Source organism: Notamacropus eugenii, chromosome 2, assembly GCF_028372415.1.
Source record: "Notamacropus eugenii isolate mMacEug1 chromosome 2, mMacEug1.pri_v2, whole genome shotgun sequence".
In the NCBI taxonomy this organism is placed as follows: domain Eukaryota; kingdom Metazoa; phylum Chordata; class Mammalia; order Diprotodontia; family Macropodidae; genus Notamacropus; species Notamacropus eugenii.
Window position 1 is genome coordinate 493,124,126 of NC_092873.1, and position 18,461 is coordinate 493,142,586.

General features: G+C 39.1%; 1 protein-coding gene across 3 annotated transcripts in view; it reads left to right on the top strand.

Moving 5' to 3' along the window:
• Nucleotides 1–3,978, top strand: part of SAMD13 (sterile alpha motif domain containing 13) — a 50,980-nt gene extending 47,002 nt beyond the window's left edge. For all 3 annotated transcript variants that reach the window (XM_072648864.1, XM_072648865.1, XM_072648863.1), the window contains one exon: nt 3,783–3,978. In XM_072648864.1, coding sequence (XP_072504965.1) covers nt 3,783–3,926 — 144 coding nt within the window. In that variant the 3' untranslated portion in view covers nt 3,927–3,978. The remainder of the gene's footprint in view (nt 1–3,782) is intronic.
• Nucleotides 3,979–18,461: the final 14,483 nt, after the last annotated feature.

Genomic DNA, 18,461 nt, shown 5'->3' on the forward strand with positions numbered 1-18,461 from the left:
GGTCAATATTTTCTTGAGAGATACATTGATGATGGAGTCCTCAGTACTTTCTTCAGTCAGAAAAATTCACCGTCAGAGTAAAAGTGAAAACAGCACCCTTTTGTGTGAAACTTTTCGTTTTCCTTGCCACATGAGTCCATAAAATTATATGTTAGGGCAGGACTTTTAAGCATCCCCTAATCTCATTTCCTCAAAGTGAGGTGTCCTGATCTACCCAGCTCAATATTACCTTGTACCATCATGTGACTTGATAGAACAAGCATTTGTCAGAGTTTTAAGTTTTGAAAAGGGCTGTGTACTTTTCATCTGATCCGCCCAACAGAACTATTCCTGTTCCCATTTTACAGATTAGGATGCTGAGGCTCGGAGAGTTTAGGTCATTGTTCTCAGTCCCCAACTTGAACCTGACTTTCAGGCTAATATTGTTTTTACCATCTCATATTGCCTTCTGGTATCAGACGCTTTTCTGGTTTTGATTCATTTGCATTAGGTCCTGCTTTGTAAATCATCTATTCTGAGAGAGGGAGCTCCCCCCACTGCAACCCTACAACCTCTGTGGTTATACCACAGAAAGTTTTTGTTTGTCTTTTAACCTCAGGAAGTTTGCAGAGCCTTGACAGTGAAAAATACCCGGGCTACTTCTGTAGAGGTCTGCTTTTCAGCAGTGAACTGTGTCCAGGGGAGGAGAGGGCAGAGGGCAGGAGAGTCAAGATGAACCTGCTCACTTCTGCCTAGCAGCTGTTACCTGCCTGTCCCTCAAAACACAAAGTCATCCGTCAGCAGTTTTATCTTGTTCATTGAGTCCATACATTTATTTGTTTTTAATTGTGAATTACATGTGGCTCTTTCTTTTCCTAATCTTAGTCAAAGGCGAGCAGCGGTGTGCCTGCTGAGCATAGGGAGAACAAAATTCGAGCATGAAACATGATTTTCCATTTGTCTGAAGTAGAAGCCAGATTTCAGCATCTTTCCCAGACATTCTCTGCTTTTGACAGAAGTGCTGAATTATGGAAGAACTTGATGCCAACGGAGATGAAAAGGCTTCACTTTCTAGGCCCCCATGGAAGTCTCCTGATTTGTCAGGGCAGGGCAGAGGCAGATTCATCTGTCTTAATCTTTGTGTAGAACATACAGAATCTTCTTCAATGAGTGACTAAAAGCAAAGCTGATGAGCCTGTAGGTTGGTCTATTTGTTTAAAATATCCCAAATGAGAACAAGTGGAGGGTACTGCTGCAGAGAAAGATTAGACGTCACCTGTCTCTAGAAAACAAACCTTGATCAGTTCATGCTTCTGAATGCCAGTGACTTCACAGAGACTTCAAACCTGCGCCTGCCACCTGGGTGGCAAAAAATGTATTGTCTGGAGCCCACACTGGCATTTTTCCATTCTGTGTGATCTTTATAAAACTCCCAACTTAGCTGCCCAAGGAGAAGGGGAGAAAAGAATCAAGGGACTAGGAGGGTACATCACTAGACTGAGTCATGTGGCTGTTTAAAGATTCTGTTCTCTTGCCCTCTTTAACCGGCCATTCTGAATATTTGTCTCCTTGGTTATTAGGTGATATATGGTGTGTGTGTGTGTGTGTGTGTGTGTGTGTGTGTGTGTGTGAAAGAAAGAGAGAGACACACACACACAGACAGACAGACAGAAAGAATACTTTCCATTTTTTTTCAAAGTAAACACACTGTGGGCAAGGAATGTTTTCCTTTTGTCTTTGAATCCTCGGTGCCTTCTACACTCCACCCCCCCACACCATGATTTCATTAATGTAGGGAACCTTCCAGTGTGGAAACTATTTCAACTGATAGGGATACAGATCACCTGAAATTTATAGTATCAGAGTGCTGCCTGGGATGCTAAGGGATTCCAGTGCTCACAAGGCTAATTATCCATCAGAGGCAAGACTTGAACTCAGATCTTCCTCCTTCCAATGCTGCTGCCACTCAGACCTCTGTGTCGCATTGCATCTCATATTATACATGTATTCATGTGCATACTAGGAGCGGCTTGAATGGGATGGTTGGCTAGCAAACTTGAGATTCCATTCAATTAGGCAGTAAGAACAAGCTTAATGAGGGATTGGTGGTAAATTTTAAGTTTTCCATCCCTTGTATTCTCTGGAGTTACAGGCATCAATGCCCCTTTACTCAGCTGAAGAAACTGAAACTTTTAATTTTGATTCTGACCTACGATTTTATCTGTATGAGGATCCGCTTCTCCGTGTAGAAATTTTTTTCATTGGTCCAAATGGGCAACTCTACTGTAGCTTCAAGTTTCTTTAGAGTCCCAGGTACTGGGAGAAGAGAAAGGATTTGTCCATGATTAAACAAGTGTCACATTCTTATGCACTTATGTGCACATAAGACTCATGTACAAAGCCTTATGAGCTGACTCTGTGTGCAAAGTATGAGAGGCAGCGTGTTGTAGTAAATAGAAAATGGGACTTGGAGTCAGGAAGACTAGGATTCAGTTTCTGCCCTTGACCTATACTGACCAGATGACCCTGGGCAAATCATTTGTCATCTTGGGACTCCAGGCAATGCTTCAAAACTTTAAGTGACTGATGAGTTCTGATGTGCACCGTTTGTAGAAATCTCCACACTTGAGAGTTTTCTATGCTGATGATATCATGGATCCACATTAAAGAAAAGATTTCTAAGACCCCTGTGGAAGTACAGAGACAAAAATAAAGCCCCTCCTTATGCTTCTACAATCTTAGGGGTTAGCTATTATAACTCGCAGGTGAGTTGGGATCTTCCTTAGAATATCTCTGGAAAGTGGTTATCCAGTCTCTGCTTATGTAGCTCAACACAGAGCAGAAGTGACAGCATGTTTGATTGACAGTTAAATTGTTGGTTGAGAGGAACTTGATTTTTTTTCCTTACAACTTTCTGTGTGGGCATCCCAGCAAACCACAGAGAAGGGACATGGCATCAGCAGCTGATTTAGAGATCTTCCAGGTGGTCTGCTCTTCTGGAAACTGCTCTGGATTTGGAGTCAGAAGACTCAGTTTCCAGTCGCTCAAGTTAGGTTCAGCAGCTCACCAGTTGTTTGACTTTGGGCAAATAATTCCTCTTATCTGACCTCCAGGCCCATCTGAAAATAAAGTATTAAAGTAGATAGTATCTAAGGTCCTACCAGTTTTAAATCCTGTTTTTCTGATCCTAGTTGATTGACTGGATACTGCAACACATGCATTTTAACTATTAATGGCTAGTGTGAGGCTGGAATACTGCTTTGTTTTTAAGAGGGAAACTGAGACCCAATTAAGGTCAAATTAGGTTTCCCAAGGCTATTAATGAGTCAGATATGAATATGACTTCAGGAAATCTGAGTGCCTATCTCTTATTTTACCTATCAGCATATCCAAGCATCTGATGTTAGGAATCTTTCCTTCACATCGTTTGAAAAAACCAGTAACTTACTTCTCTTTGTCATGTTTCAATCCAGAGAGCTACAGTTTTCCCATCTTAAGGTCATGAGCTATAGACCTCACCATCAGTTACTAAGATGTAATATTTGAGATTTTGATAGTTGTGACTAAATATGGGTCGTGTTTAATCAAATCCCAGTTTGTCTGGCTTTTTTTTAAGGGGAAGACGACATTTGGAAACATTTTTCTTCAGCTTGTTCCATGTGAAGTAAAATGATTTGGACTTTTGGTTGGCTAACAACCCCCAGTGCTTTATCTTTTCCTTCAAAATGGAAGAGAAAAATTTCTCAGACTCTCTAGAGCTTCTAAAGATAAAAATTGATTTTATTTTCTGTTTTCTGTTTTAGGAAATTGATGGAAAATCCCTGCTGCTGATGACAAGGAATGATGTGTTGACAGGACTTTCATTAAAATTGGGTCCTGCTCTGAAAATCTACGAATATCATGTAAAACCTCTGCAGACACGGCATTTAAAGAACAACTCCTCATAGTAAAGTCAAATTGGGGCCTTGGACCTCAAATAATAAATGATTAAGTAATTTAGTTTCATGTGATGAAACTTTGTAAACATGGAATACATATATATGTATATGTTGAGAATTTAAACCAAAAGAAAACTTTATCCTATTGGATAGAATAGACAATCCACTGTCTCCGATTCATCCATCAGGAGCTAGGAGCGCCACTGGAATGCATGGTTTTCCTTTGGGGGTTTATCAATAGAATCATGGAGGGAATTAGGCTACAATGCTTTGAATGACAAGGCTTGTTTTATGTATTTCTTCATTCCTTCATATGCTATTTCCCCCAAACTCTCAAAAAAAAAATCAGACAAGAAAACAAACATCTTTGCTTACGGACTTAGAGAGATGGAAAAAGAAAAAGGTGGATGGAATTTGGGGGAGGGAGGGAGAAAGGTGAAAGGAAGAAACCCTGCTCCCTCCCTCAAATTCCTGCTCCTTGTAGCTTTGTGTTACTTGGGTGGAATTGCCAACACCCTTATTTGTAGAGGGTTCTCTACTTGACCTTATTAAGGTTTACATGTGTTGTTGTAGGATGTTTTAAAGGAATGAGCAGACAACATGCATATAGCCCATTCCAGATATGAAGGCAATGCTGAGAAGTGAAGCATTGTTAAGTCTTTGGGTTAATCATCCACTTCCAGCTTGTTTTCATGAGTATGTAATGACGTTTTCTGTGTAGAGTTGCTAAATAGGTTCTATTGTTTGGAGGAAAATGTTTCCACTTTATGGTTTATATTTATAATAACTTGTGTTTTGAAGAACTTTGCAGACAGCTGTAAAAAAAAAAAGAGGCTTGCTTCTTACACAGAATTTTTGTTTATGTATATTCTTCTATGGTGGTGTAATTTTTTTCCCCCAATCTTCTGATGCTTTCCTTATTTAATTTCTGGTTGAAAACTTGCTTTTAAGAGCTTGGAATAAATGGGCTTGCTACTTACTCATCTCTGTTCCAAGAGACATTTGTTCAATCTCCTTGTTCCAATGCCCTGTTGAATTAATGCCGTGTGGTCCTAATAAAGTGTTGCTTTGGTTCATTCCCAATGAATGTTTGCTTTTTCTGTTTTATCTCTTCTTCATTTGGAATTAGAAGTGACTGTCTTCTGGAGACACTTAATGTTCAGATCCTGATGACATCATGTCAAATAAAGTACAGATAAGGGAATTAATTCAATTTACCTCAACAAGTATTTACTAAACTCATATACTTTTTGTTAAACACTTTATGTTGCTGGGGATTGGATACAAACAAGGGAGAGTTCCTGCCTTCAAGGAACTTACATTCCATCATGGGATACAACATGGACATTGATTAATCAATACGAAATATAGAAGAAATAACTTCATGGGGGAGAATGTTAAAAACTGGAAGAGTCTCAAAGACCTTTTTTGGGAGACGACACTTCAACTGAACTTTGAAGGGAACTAGGCATTCCAAGAAGAAGAGGTGAGGAGAGAGAGTATTACAGATGTGGGGCAGGGGGGTGAATTGTACAAAAGCATAAAAGCAAGAGATAGAATGGTAAATGGGGAGAACAGCAGGAAGACTGATTTGACTTAAGGGGAGTGAGGTGAAATTAATTCAGAAAGATAGGCTGCTGCCAGATTGTGAAGGATTTTAACTGGCTAAATATGGCTAAATTAGTTCAGGGGGGCAACCAGAAATTTCAAGTCTGAAGAAATCTTCAATGGTACTAAATGTGGAGTCATTTCCTTTTGCCCCAAGCTAACTAAGGTCATCACTAAAACATTTTATTTTCATTTAGTCATTTTTCTGTGGGGGTACTTTGACTGGAAAACATGTAGGCTGAACATGGAGAATAAAAATATAAGTCCCGTAAGAAAGGAAGTCAGTAATATATGTATTTGTGTTCCAATCCTAAAAGTCATTCTTTAGATACAGAACGGTGCAATGGAAAGAGTGCTGAATTTGAAGTCATGGAATTTTAGTTCAAATTCCAGCTCTACTACTTATGACACAGGGGAATCACCTATCTGGACCTTGGTTTCTCATCTATAAAACGAAAGGGATTGAACCAAGATGACTATAAAGTTCACTTCCCAGCTCGCAGCTCTCTCAGTCCATGCTCAGTAAAGCTTTCTGGATGTGCCCTGGATTCTGCTAGGGTGCAGAAGGCTAAGAAAGGTGGATGCAGGAAACACTCAGTTTCTTTCCTTAAGGAACACACGGTAGAGCTGGAGAAACGAGATTAAACAAAAAAGATAAAATTCTCCAATGAATGATGCAGACAAGAGTTGGAAGCAACCTCAGTAATCACCAAGTCCACCATGGACCTGAAAAAGAAATTCCACTACAACATATCCTCATCTAGCCTTTACCTGAAAGCCCCCAGCAAGAAGAGACTCATCACCCCATGCTGCCACCACTCCCACAACTCTGAATCTCATTCTTCCTTGGAACATCTCTAGTTAGGAAGTTTCTCCTGATGCAATTTTCTTTACAGCTTCTATCCTCTCCCCTCTGTAACCAAATAGAATAAACGTAATCCTTCTTAGACTCCAAAAATGGCAGAGATCAATTTGAACTGGAGTGACCAAAGAAGACTTCATTGAGGAGGTTCTGTAAAGAAAGAACTTACTGCTTTAGCATATTGCCTATTCTCAACTCCATTTGGTGGTCATTCTGCTCTCCAGCTGTTGTACTCCCTTAACACCACAGCTGCTGACATTATTCATTAGTAACTACCTCCTGTCCTCACTCACATTCATTCTCTCTAAAAATGTGTATCGACGTTGGAACCCTTGTTTAGAGAGTCCACATCAATCCAATGCAAGTCAAGAAGCATTGATTAAATGCTTTCTGTGCTCAAGGAGAAAGGCAACTTGATATATATGGATAGAGAACCATCCTTGAAGTCAAGAAGATGGGTGTTGAAATTCTGCCTCTGACATACACTAGTTTTGTGATCCTGGGCAAGTCCTTAGAATTATCAGCATTTCAGGCACTAAGATAATGCCAGTCAACCAATAAACATTAAGTGTCCGCTATGTACCAAGCACTGTGCTATAAGTGCTGGGATGACAAAGAAAGGGAGAGTGACAACTCCTGCCTTCATAGAGCTCACAATAATCTATTGAGGGAAACAACACGCAAACAAGCTATATACAGGATAAAGAGGGAATGATCAACAGAGGTCCCACAATTAGGAGATACTGGGAAAGGTTTCCCATAGAAGGCAGGATTTTAGGTGGGACTTGAAGGAATCCAGGGAAGCCCAGAGGAGGAGATGAGAAGAGTGAACAGTACAGATGAGTTGTTGATTTCCATTGAGGGGAAGAGTTACCAGGAGTTCCCTTCCAGGGTGAAATTCTCTGGGATTGATTTCTTCCCCTACCCCCTCTAAATGCATAAAAAGCACAGGGGATACAAAGATAAAATAAGAAGCAAAGTTTCTGCCCTCAAGGAGCTTATATTTTATTGGGTAAATTAATTGATCAAAACATAATGGTTATCCTGGGCACACAGGGAGTGCTCTTTTAATAAGTGTTTGATGTGAAATGAAGGAAAATAATTTTGAACTGACTGATTTAAAAAAAAACAGAAAAGATTATATAACTTTTCTGGTCTCTTGTGAAACCTTTCTAGCAGTCTCTTTCCTAATAGAGGCAAAAAAACTCAGAGACAGAAGGTAGATCCCTAAAACGTTGAGTAACGGCCTGCTACAGGCAGACTCTGCATACTCCAGGGAGCCATCAGAATGCCACATTGGACAATAATTAAAAGCTGTCTTCACTGTGACTTTACCAGGGGAAAAACACTGTGATCAGAACAGGCTACAGAGGATGGCTGATGTTTGAAATGTGTCCCGGGTGACTCCTGTTACCAGACAGCTGTAGAAATCTGCAAAGTCTGATTTTTTTTTAGCTCACATTGAACTTTAAATAAATTTATGAGGCCTGGCTCTGCACCTTGAAGAAATGAAGCCATTCAAGAAAAGGCAGCAGTGACAGGAGCAGGTTGGGCATATGCATTGGTCAAAATATCTTCTGTGGAGAGGGCTTGGAGAAGAACCACTTAATATTTGAGAACCTGTGCAAGGACTTGATGAATTGATCTATACCAAGAAATAGGTGATATGGTATACTGGAGGCAGAACAGAACTTGAAATTAGGAGGACCTGGGTTTGAATCCTGCTTTAGGCACCTACTAGTTATGTGATCCTGGGCAATCTCTCTATCCATAAAATGAAAATAATAGTAATAGCATTTATGTCAGGTTTGTTATGAAGATTCCATGAGATTACATATTTAATGTGTTTGCAAATATGAAAGCAATATGTAAATATTAGTTATCAGGTCTTTTATTATAGATGTAATATAGGTATTATATAAAAGTTAAATCCTAGTACAAAGATGGGAACCTCAGCCATGGGGGAAACAGAAACTTAGATTATTGGGTTAGAATACATGGTAAACTGAGACATTTTAAAGATGCCTAATGAGCAAGAAGGGTTTAAATAATTGCTGCCTAGAGTGGTGTAAGTTTCTGGGTTCTATTCTCATTGGCTATCCTTACTAAGCCAAATTCCTTTGTTTTGTTGCTTTTGCACTAAGTTTCATAGTATGCCATTGGGGATACAAAGCAGAATTTCCATCATGTTAGATTAGATTTCTTTAATAACTTTGAAGAAATTTAATTTGCCAAAGTCCTGAGGACTTTGGAGGGTCAAACACAAAGAATAGTGCTTGGTGATTCGTCATCAGCGTTAGAGAGAATGAATAAAATGGGGATCTTTAGAGGTCAATACCTGGCCCAGAGCTATTTAGTATTTTCAATCATGTGTTGCTTGGTAATAATAAGAAGAAGAACAGTAAGGCCCTCCATGGGTGAAATCCACATGACCTCAAGTAACTCCACCAATAAAGAAGTGATGGTAGAACAAATGTCTGAGTCAGGAAGATTTCTTTATAGAAATAGAGGGGTCTGTGATGGCATTTGGGAATCAGGTCAATCCACTAGAAATTACAAATGGATTAGACTTAAAGAGCCAGGATTTATTGATCAATGTAGATTATACAACAAAATGGTGGCAACTTGGGAAAACATGACTTCAGGTTTCATCAGATAGTTACTTAGGAAGACACAATCAAATGTCTAGAATTAGATGCAAGAAGTTCATTATCCATTGTGTAATAGCTATATAGGTTAACAGACAATGTATCCCTATGCTACAAATTCATTCCTCAAAATGTCCTTGAAAGACCCTTACTATGTGTTGCCTTGGAGTCATTCACCTCTGCAGGCCTTCCTTCATTTCCTTGTCTGTAAAATGAGGGAACTAGACTAAAAGGAACATGAAGGTCCCTTCCAACACTATTATCTATCCTGTGATAAAGAATTCATTGAACAACTCCCATGAGCATAGGATTATATAATAAATGCTAGGAGGAAGTGGGGCATAATGACTTGAAACCAGGAAGACTTTTGAGTTTTTTCTCTGACATACAGTGGTTTTGTGACACTGGATGGGTCACCTCATTTGCCATCTCCAGTTGTCCTGATCTGAATCTGGCTACTGGACCCAGGTGGCTCTGTAGGAGAAGGTGAGACGTGATTTTGCACAGCCCTCCCTCACCCAGATCCAATTCAATTGCATGGCATGACATCATCTTCCTGATGTCATGGTCTTCTTTGAGAACCAAGGACAAACTATAACCACACAACACAGTGCTCTAAACAGATCCAAGACTCCAAGTGGTCAGCCTGCATTGAGAGGGAGGATTCCCTGACCCAGAAAGTTCCCTGTATTAGTGAAATGCCAAGTGTGGTCACTATCTCTATCATTATTCAATCAATAAAACGTATTAGAATCAGAGCATCATGATGGACATCACAGATGCTCCCAATTCCCCAGGAAAAACATTTGATCTATAAAAATTTAAGAATAAATGAATTTAACAAAGTTTTATTAGATACATACTCCCCACTTGTGAGTCATCTTCTAACCAAGCTCTCCCATAAGCATTGTGCTAAGTGCTGAAATTACAAATACCAAAGCAAAGGCTATCCTTCTCCTCAAGAAGCTGAGTAGTCTGCATAAGAGAGGGATAGCCAGGGAGGGAGACTTTGGTTTGGAAAGTGACTGGCATGATGAGTGAAGTCACAGAACAGTTGATTGACAAGCCTTTTCCAGAAACCATGCAGAGCTGATTTGACCATAGTTACGGAACTGTAAGAAGGATAAAAAGGAGAAGCTCCAGGTGAGTGAGAAGGTGGCCAGGGACTAAAGCGTGGATGGGGCCTTCTTCAGAGATGAGTCAGGTGGGGCAGTCATGAATCAGGGCAAGAGAAAGGGAATCAAGGACAAAAGATCTGAAAATGAAAAAAATAAAACCTCCAAGGCACAAGTGAGATGATTAGCACAATACTTATCATCTCTAAACTCTAAGGAATGAAAAGATAAAGCAAAAGGAAAAGGCAGGGAGCCCTTCCTATCCTCCTAAGTTTTTATACATCCCTCTCTATGTAAGTGCTGTCTCCTCACTAGAACATAAGCTTCTTCAGGTCAGGGACTGTTTTCACTTTTTCTTTGTATCCCTAGTGCTTACTTAACACAGCTCTTGGAATGTAAAGAGGACTTGAATGTTTGCTGTTTGCTTGATTGAAGTAATTAAAACTATGTGGGAATAAGATGAGGTAAGTGCATGTCCTCCCCATCATACTGTTTTTAGAATTGTCTCAAATTTGCTTTCAGTGAATCTATGGAAGATGAGTTTAAATCTCAATATTTTTATTCAGTTACAAAAAAGCAGCCATTTTATCCACCCATAGAAGGGTCCAAGGGGCAGAGAGGTGGTGTCAGAGGCCAGGCCTAAAATTCGGAAGACCTGAGTTCAAATGTGGACTCAAGACACTTATTAGTTATGTGACCCTGGGCGGGTAACTTAACCCTGTTTGCCTGAGTTTCCTCATATGTCAAATGAACTGGAGAAGGAAATGGAAGACTACTCCAATATCTCTGCCAAGAAAACCTCTCAGGGGCAGGAAGAGTTGGTCATAATTGAAAGAACTGAACAACAATGAGAGTCTAAAAACCTCTAAATATATAAGAATAATAACAAGATAATGACGTGCCAATACTGAACTCAATTTCTATCTGAATGTAATATAATGAATTCAGGACTGGTTGGACAGCTGAAATCAAAGAGTTAATTGTTGAAAGTCAACAAGGCAAGAAATCTCTAGTAGAGAACCCAAGTGCATGTACTTGACCTTGTGATGTTTAACAATTTTGTCAATGTATCTTGGATAAAAGGCAGAGATGATATGGTCATCAAATTCACAGATGGCACAAAGCTGGAAGGGATAGCTAACACACTGGAAAACAGTCAGGATTCCAAAGGATGTTAATGGGTTAGATCCGAACATGTGGCTAAATTGGATAAGATAAATGTCAAGTCTTACACTTGGATTGAAAAAATCATCTTCACTGGTACAAAATATGAGGCATGGCTACATGGGGTGAGGTGGGGTGAAGTTTAATCTGAAAAAGATCTAGGGATTTTAGTGGATTGTCAGTTGAATGTGGCTTGGCAGTACGATGTGGCAGCCAGAAAACTCATGTGATTTAGGGCTGCATTGAGAGACATAACTTCCAGGTATAGAGACATGGTTGTGCTACTGTACCCTGCCCCAGACTGATTTCAGCTAGAGTATTGTGTTCAGTTTGGGGAACCACAGTTTAGCTTTGATAAGCTAGAGAGGAAACAGAGGAGGTCATCCAGGATGATGAGAAAAGTTATATCAGAATCAATTGAAGGAACAAAAGCACTGTTTAGCTTGGAGGATACTTGGGGGGAGGAAAGGTGTACAATTACAATCACTATCTTAAAATATTTGAAGAATTGTCATGTGGAAGAGAGATTACACTGACTCTGTTTGGCCCAAGAAGGCAGAATCAGAAACAATGGGGATTATCTACAGAGAGGGAAATTTAGAATTGATTTCAGGAAAAACTTCCTAACAATTAGAAATGTCCAAAAGTTGAAATGCCTCAAGATGTGTTGGGTTGCCCTTCATGAGAGGTCTTCAAGCAGAAATTGGATAAATACTTGTTGATTATGTTATAGTGGAGATTCCTTTCATAGATAAGTTGATTAAATGGCTGGTAGGGTCCCTTCTACCTAAAAAAATTTGGGATTCTGTGATTATTGTTATTTTCATCATTTCATGGAATCTTTCTTCAGTAATATCTATACGTCATTTGGATTTAATAAGTGTACAATTCTTAACATATGTCCAAGAAATATAGAGACTGAAAGCTTCAAACTTGAATCAAGAAGTTACATTGAACCATAGCTGATGGCAGTATCTACTCATGCCTTGGTCTCCTCCAGACAAGATACACTGAGAGAAGGATGGGGCTGAGTGCATTGAGACTTATTTGCATCTTGAAATCAAAACTGAATAGAAAGAATATGTTTAAAGCAATTAACACCTACACAATACTAGATTTAATGTACTCTAAAGAACTATAAAACAAACTATAACAAATTTTAAAAGTATCCTAACAAAAGCCTTTGTAACATTAATAAAACATAGGTCCCATTTCAGTAAAGCAGCTCAAGGAAGATTAATACTTTGTCACCACAAAGGAGGAGGAGGAGAATTTATAGACAGTATTAGAATACATTGAGAAAAATTTTTTTAGAAAGCCTACAGAAAATGCTTTTGGAATAAGCAGACATTATCCCTTCATTAACTTATAGTTAAGGTTAATAATAGGTAAATACCCTCAGATTTGTCAAATAGATTATGAGAAATGGTCTATGAGCTAAGATCCAACAATAGAATTAGAAGGTCCTTCATGGGAGATATCTGAATGAACTCAGCATCAAACAAAATCTAAGGCAATTGGAATTAATAATCGTAGTGCTTGACATGTAACAAGGACTTAAATGTTTGTTATTTGGTGATTGGAGTAATTAATATTATATGGGGACAGGATGAGGTATGTACCTGTCCTCCCTGTCATACTGTTTTTAGAGCTGTCCCAAATTTACTTTCAGGAAATCTATAAAAGATGAGTTTAAATCTCATTATTCTTATTCAATTGCAAAAAAGTAGCCACCTGTAAAAATGCCCAAGGAACAGCGAGGTGGCATAGTGGATAGAGGGCCAGTCTGGGAGTCAGGAAGACTTGCGTTCAAATCTGAAAATTGATGGAAGTGAAGGAATTTGTAATCGCAAATCAGGATCTAGTTATTGATATATGAAATTATGCAAGGTTATCTTTAAGAAGCCTAAATCAATGTAAATTGTGCAAGGAAAGGGTAGAAGCCATTTAAGATATCACCATAGACTGTAAGTTATCACTTACCTGGTACATAATAAGCCATGACTTAGAGCAGGGGTGGGGAACCTGGGGCCTCAAGGCCGTGTGTTCCTCTAGGTCCTCAAGTGTGGTCCTTTGACTGAATCCACATTTCACAGAACAAATCCCCTTAATAAAAGAATTTGTTCGGTAAAACCTGGACTCTATCAAATGGCCACACCCAAGGACCTAGAAGGACACATATACCCTCAAGGACATAGGCTCTCCAACCCTGAATCCTAGAGTTATGCATCAGAAGTTTAGTATCTTGTATGGACTGACAGATGACAAATTTCTTTGCTACGAATATAAACTTCAAAATGTCCTAGATCAATAGTCTCAAGCTAAAATAGAAACAGGGGCCCCTAATCCATAATAAGGTTCCCTGTGGGACACATATTGACTTAGTTTTAAAATCTGATGCTATCTATGTTTTATTGTGTATTTATTTGTTAAGTATTTCCCAACTACCTTTTAATCTGGTTCTTGCAGCATGAGTGTTGCCTACAGACTATGCATGTGATACATCTGTCCTAGAGAAATCAATCGATTGAAATTATATCAGTATCACAGCCAGAATTATTGCCCACGATAAGTAACCTAAATATAACATGCATCCATAAAGACATAAGAACAATGTTTTTAAAGAGATATCCCCATCCCAAATACTTGTAATCTCCAAGTTATGAGGAATAAAAAAAACCTTTAAAATGTAGAGACCTAGTGAAGGAAATCAAATTCATGTGGGAACAGTATATGGTGCTTCTCCATCTTCTACTGGAGTTATAACAAAGTTGCATTTGGCCAGCATACAGAGAATGAGCCTACATTCTGTTGCTTTTAATCAACCAACAAGCATCGATTAAGCACTTACACTGTGCTGATTTCCAGGGATAAAAAGACAGGCAGAAACAGTCCCTGATCTCAGGAAGGTCCCATTCTAATGGAGAAGAGAACATGTAAATTACCACATACAAGGATCTCTCTCTCTCTCTCCATATATGTGTGTATATACATACATGTATATACACACATATACATATGCACATAAATGAATCTTTCTAGATATCTATCTATATAGCTATATCTATATCAGTCTAGGTCTATATAGAGTTAGATGCATCTTTCATGCTTTCTATGTGTAGATATGGCTCCATCTATCTGTCTATCTATCTATTTGTCTGTCTATCTATCTGTCTATCTGTCTGTGTATCTATCTGCCTTTCCATCTACCTATATATCTGTCTGTCTATATGTCTTTTTATCTGTCTGTCTATGTATCTATGAATCTGCTTTTCTTTCTTCTATCATCTATCTATCTATCTATCTGTCTATCTAATCTATATATATGTCTATCTGTCTGTCTGTCTATCTATCTATATATCTATCTAGTCCATGAAAGGTAACTTGAAAAGAGAGGTATTAGCAGCTGGAAAGACCAGGATGGGTGAACTGAGTCTTAAAGGAAGCCTGGGAAAATAAGCAAAGGTGAAGAGGCAGAAAATTTTAGGAACAGAGATATAGCCACTGCAAAGGTACAGAGGTGAAAGACTGTGTCATGCATGAGGAATGGGAATTGGTTGAGTGTAACTCGATTGTCAGGTGTATGGATGGGAATGAAAAGGGAATAAGCATTTATGTAGCTCCTACTATATACCTGTGTTAAGTGCTTTTTACCAGTACTTCATTTGATCCTCATGACAACTCTTTGAGGTAGGTGCTGCTATTCTCTCCATTTTATAGTTGAGAAAACTGAGGCAAACCAAGGTTAAAGTGACTCACCCAGAGTCATGAAACTAATGTTTGAGGCTGGATTTGAGCTCAGGTCTTCCTGACTCTAGGCCCAGCACTCTGTGCACTGTACCACCAGTTGCCTCTATGGAGGAAGCAAACAGAAGACTTCGTGGTTGATCCTTGTGATAATAAGGAGATACTTTAGTTTACTGAGTAAGGGGATGACGTGGTCAAATCTACACTTTAGGAAAGTTAATTTGGTGGCTCAGGGGATAGACAAGGCAGCTAGGTCTCTCTCAGTTTTCTCAACTGTAAAACACAGGTGCCGAGAGATTATAATAGTATCCACCTTTTGAACTTATTGGGAGGATCAGTGAGACATTTGTAAAAAGCACTGAAAACGGTAGCCAGCACATAGTAGGTGAGTGGAGTCCTGGGCTTGGCATCAGGAAAACTTGAGTTCAAATCCAGCCTTATACACTTACTAGCTGTGTGACATGGACAAGTAACTTCTGCTTGTCTCAGTTTCCCTATGTGCAAAATGAGGATAGAAACAGCAGATTGAATGAGATAATTGTAAAGTGCCTAGCACAGTGTCAGGTACCATGTTATCAGTCTTCAGCTATTATGGTCATTATTATTGTATGACAATACACCTATGTGCGTATTTATATCTGAGGTTGCATCTCACTTGATGTGTAGGATATATAATATCTCATATGAAAGCTATACACCTATATCTTTCCTATATACACATATGCATATATTTTATATGTACATAGTCAAATGCATGTGAATCTGTACATGTATATACCCATATGTGTATATACATCTAAGATTACATCTAACTTGTTTATATATATAATATCTCATACGAAAGATATGCATCTACATCTTTCCTATATTTATGCATATATGTATATTGTATATAATAGCTTAATGTGTGCATATATCTACATATAAATGTATATATGCATATTTGAGTGCATGTATATACAATCTGAGATTGCCTCCATTTTTGTGTGTATATATGTACAATTCAAATATGTACATATTCACATATATGTATACATGCATTATGTGTATGCATAGTTAGCTATCTCTAGACATGTATGTCAGATTAGAGCTTGTCTCTGATAGAAGGAGTTAGCACTGAACAGGAAAGTCCTCCTTCGCACAGTTTAGAATTTGAGCTAAATCTCGATTGAAAGCCAAGAGAAAGAGATGAGGAGGGAGATCATTCCAGGCATGGGAGCACAGCTAGTGAAAAAGCACGAAGTCAGACAATATAGCGTGTCCAGAGCAAGATGACCAGTGTTGCTGGATTGTGGAGTACGTGGAGGAGACTCAAGCTCCAATGTTCTATAATTCTATGAGGTTCACTTCTCACAGAGCTAATACCTTTGGTTCAGTGATACCTCTGTTGGAGACTTGTCATTCCTATTTTTGAACAGAGCTAGGAGGGAGGAAGGGAAGGTGGCAATAGGCAATGTGCCCACTCATGAGGTACAAGTTAGTGCTCACCCCCCTGGAGTTTTTTAGGTGACTAAATAGCCCAGGTTGTCTTTCTGGATTCCAGAAGTTGAAAAATAACTTAGGAACCCCTGAGGCAGAGGTGAAATCAGGGGAAGTTTTCTTTCTGTCTTTATATCTGGAGCACCTAGCATAGTACCTCACTCAGAATACCAGCTTAGTCAAAATTTGCTGAACTGAACTGAGCAGAACTGAACTGAATTGAAGTATATTTGATAACTATCATCTGTGTTGGACCATGCTGATTCCTGAAGTCCTTGGAAACTTGTCAAGCTCTAGATGAGAGAGATATAGTCATACCCAGTAGGGGCAAGGGAAAGAAATACACATTTACATAGGTCCTACCATGTGTCAGGCACTGCACTAAGCTCTTTAGAATTATTATCCTACTTGGTCTTTCTGACAACCCTGCAAGCAAGATGTTCTTATTTTCCTTGTTTCATAGTTGGGGAAACCAAGGCAAAGAGATTAAATGGTTTGCCCACGGTTGCATAGCTAATAAATGTCTGAGGGTGGATTTGAACTCAACTCCTCCAAGTGCTCTATCTCCTGTACTACCTAACTACCTCCAAACAGTGAAAACATAAAGCAAAAGTATGAGCAGATGAAGATTCTCTCTTAATGCTAATGCTTTCCCTCTGAGGTTATCTCCAATTTATCCTCTGTACATCTAGTTTGTGCACAGTTGTCTCTCCTATTAATCTGTGAGGTCCTTGAGAAGAGAGATAGAGACTGTTCCTGCCTTCCTTCATATCCCCAGTGTTTACTTAGCACAGAGCCTTTCACATAGTAGGTACTTAATAAATGCTTGTTGACTTGAAACATTGGAAAGGAAGGATGATGTCATGCTAAGAAATGCAGAGAAACTTAGGTTTCATTCTAGAGGAACGATTCGGGAGCCCCTGGAATGTTTTTTTTTTTTTCTGATTCCAGAGAAGATGAGGTAAGTAAGTCAAGGAGCCCAGGGTCCATGTTACTTAACTAAATGACTTTCTAGTAATTTGCTTTTCATTGAGCATGACTGCTGCATTTTGCTTAGAGCCATATGGAGAGATGGGACACCAGGGCTTTGCTTCAAGGTCTGAAATTTAGAAGGTGCTGAAAACATTCATGTCTTTTAGCAGCAGAGAAATAATAGAACTTTGTTAGCAAATAGAATTAGTTAAAATAGGAAGCTATCAGATGGCCCCTTTCCTCCCCCTGGAAGCTATACACTCTGCCCCAGACCCTTTCAATGGCTTATAAAGTTGACATAGGACATACTGTGTGTCATTTGCCAGGGGATGGTTTGTGCTGCCCTGAGGTTTAATACTTCCTGTCTATGTCTCTGAGCTTGGCTCTGATAAGATTCAGGAGTTGGTCCTGAATATATGTATGGTCCTGAATAGAGCCCAAACACCACCAGGCTATGTGCTTGGTCACTGGGGTGAAAGGTCTTAAGCTTTCTAGAAAATGAGACAAATCCACTGAAGAAACTCCAGCTTATGGCTATTCAGTTCCATTGCCATTATCCATGTGGAAGCATTCAAGTTAAATATCTTCCCTCAGAGTTAATGGTAGCAAATTCATTCAGCAAATTGCATTTCATTTCCTTTTGGGAAAGCTTGCATTCTCTCTTAATATGCTGGGAAATATGTAATTTGAAAATGCTTTTCTGCAACTGTTCTAATTATAAACAGATTGTGTGGCAGACCCTGTGCAACTCAGCAGGCAACCAGCAGTGTCTGCCTTTGGGAGAGTGCATGAGGCACCCAATCCCATCTATCCCGGGAGGCTAGAGGCAGAGTCTGACACCCAAAGGCCAAATGCTCTCCTTTTTAAAATCCAACCCAGTCTGGATACCAGCAATAATGTGCCAAGTCCTTTTCCAAACACACTGACTCTTGAATGGAAAATTATTATT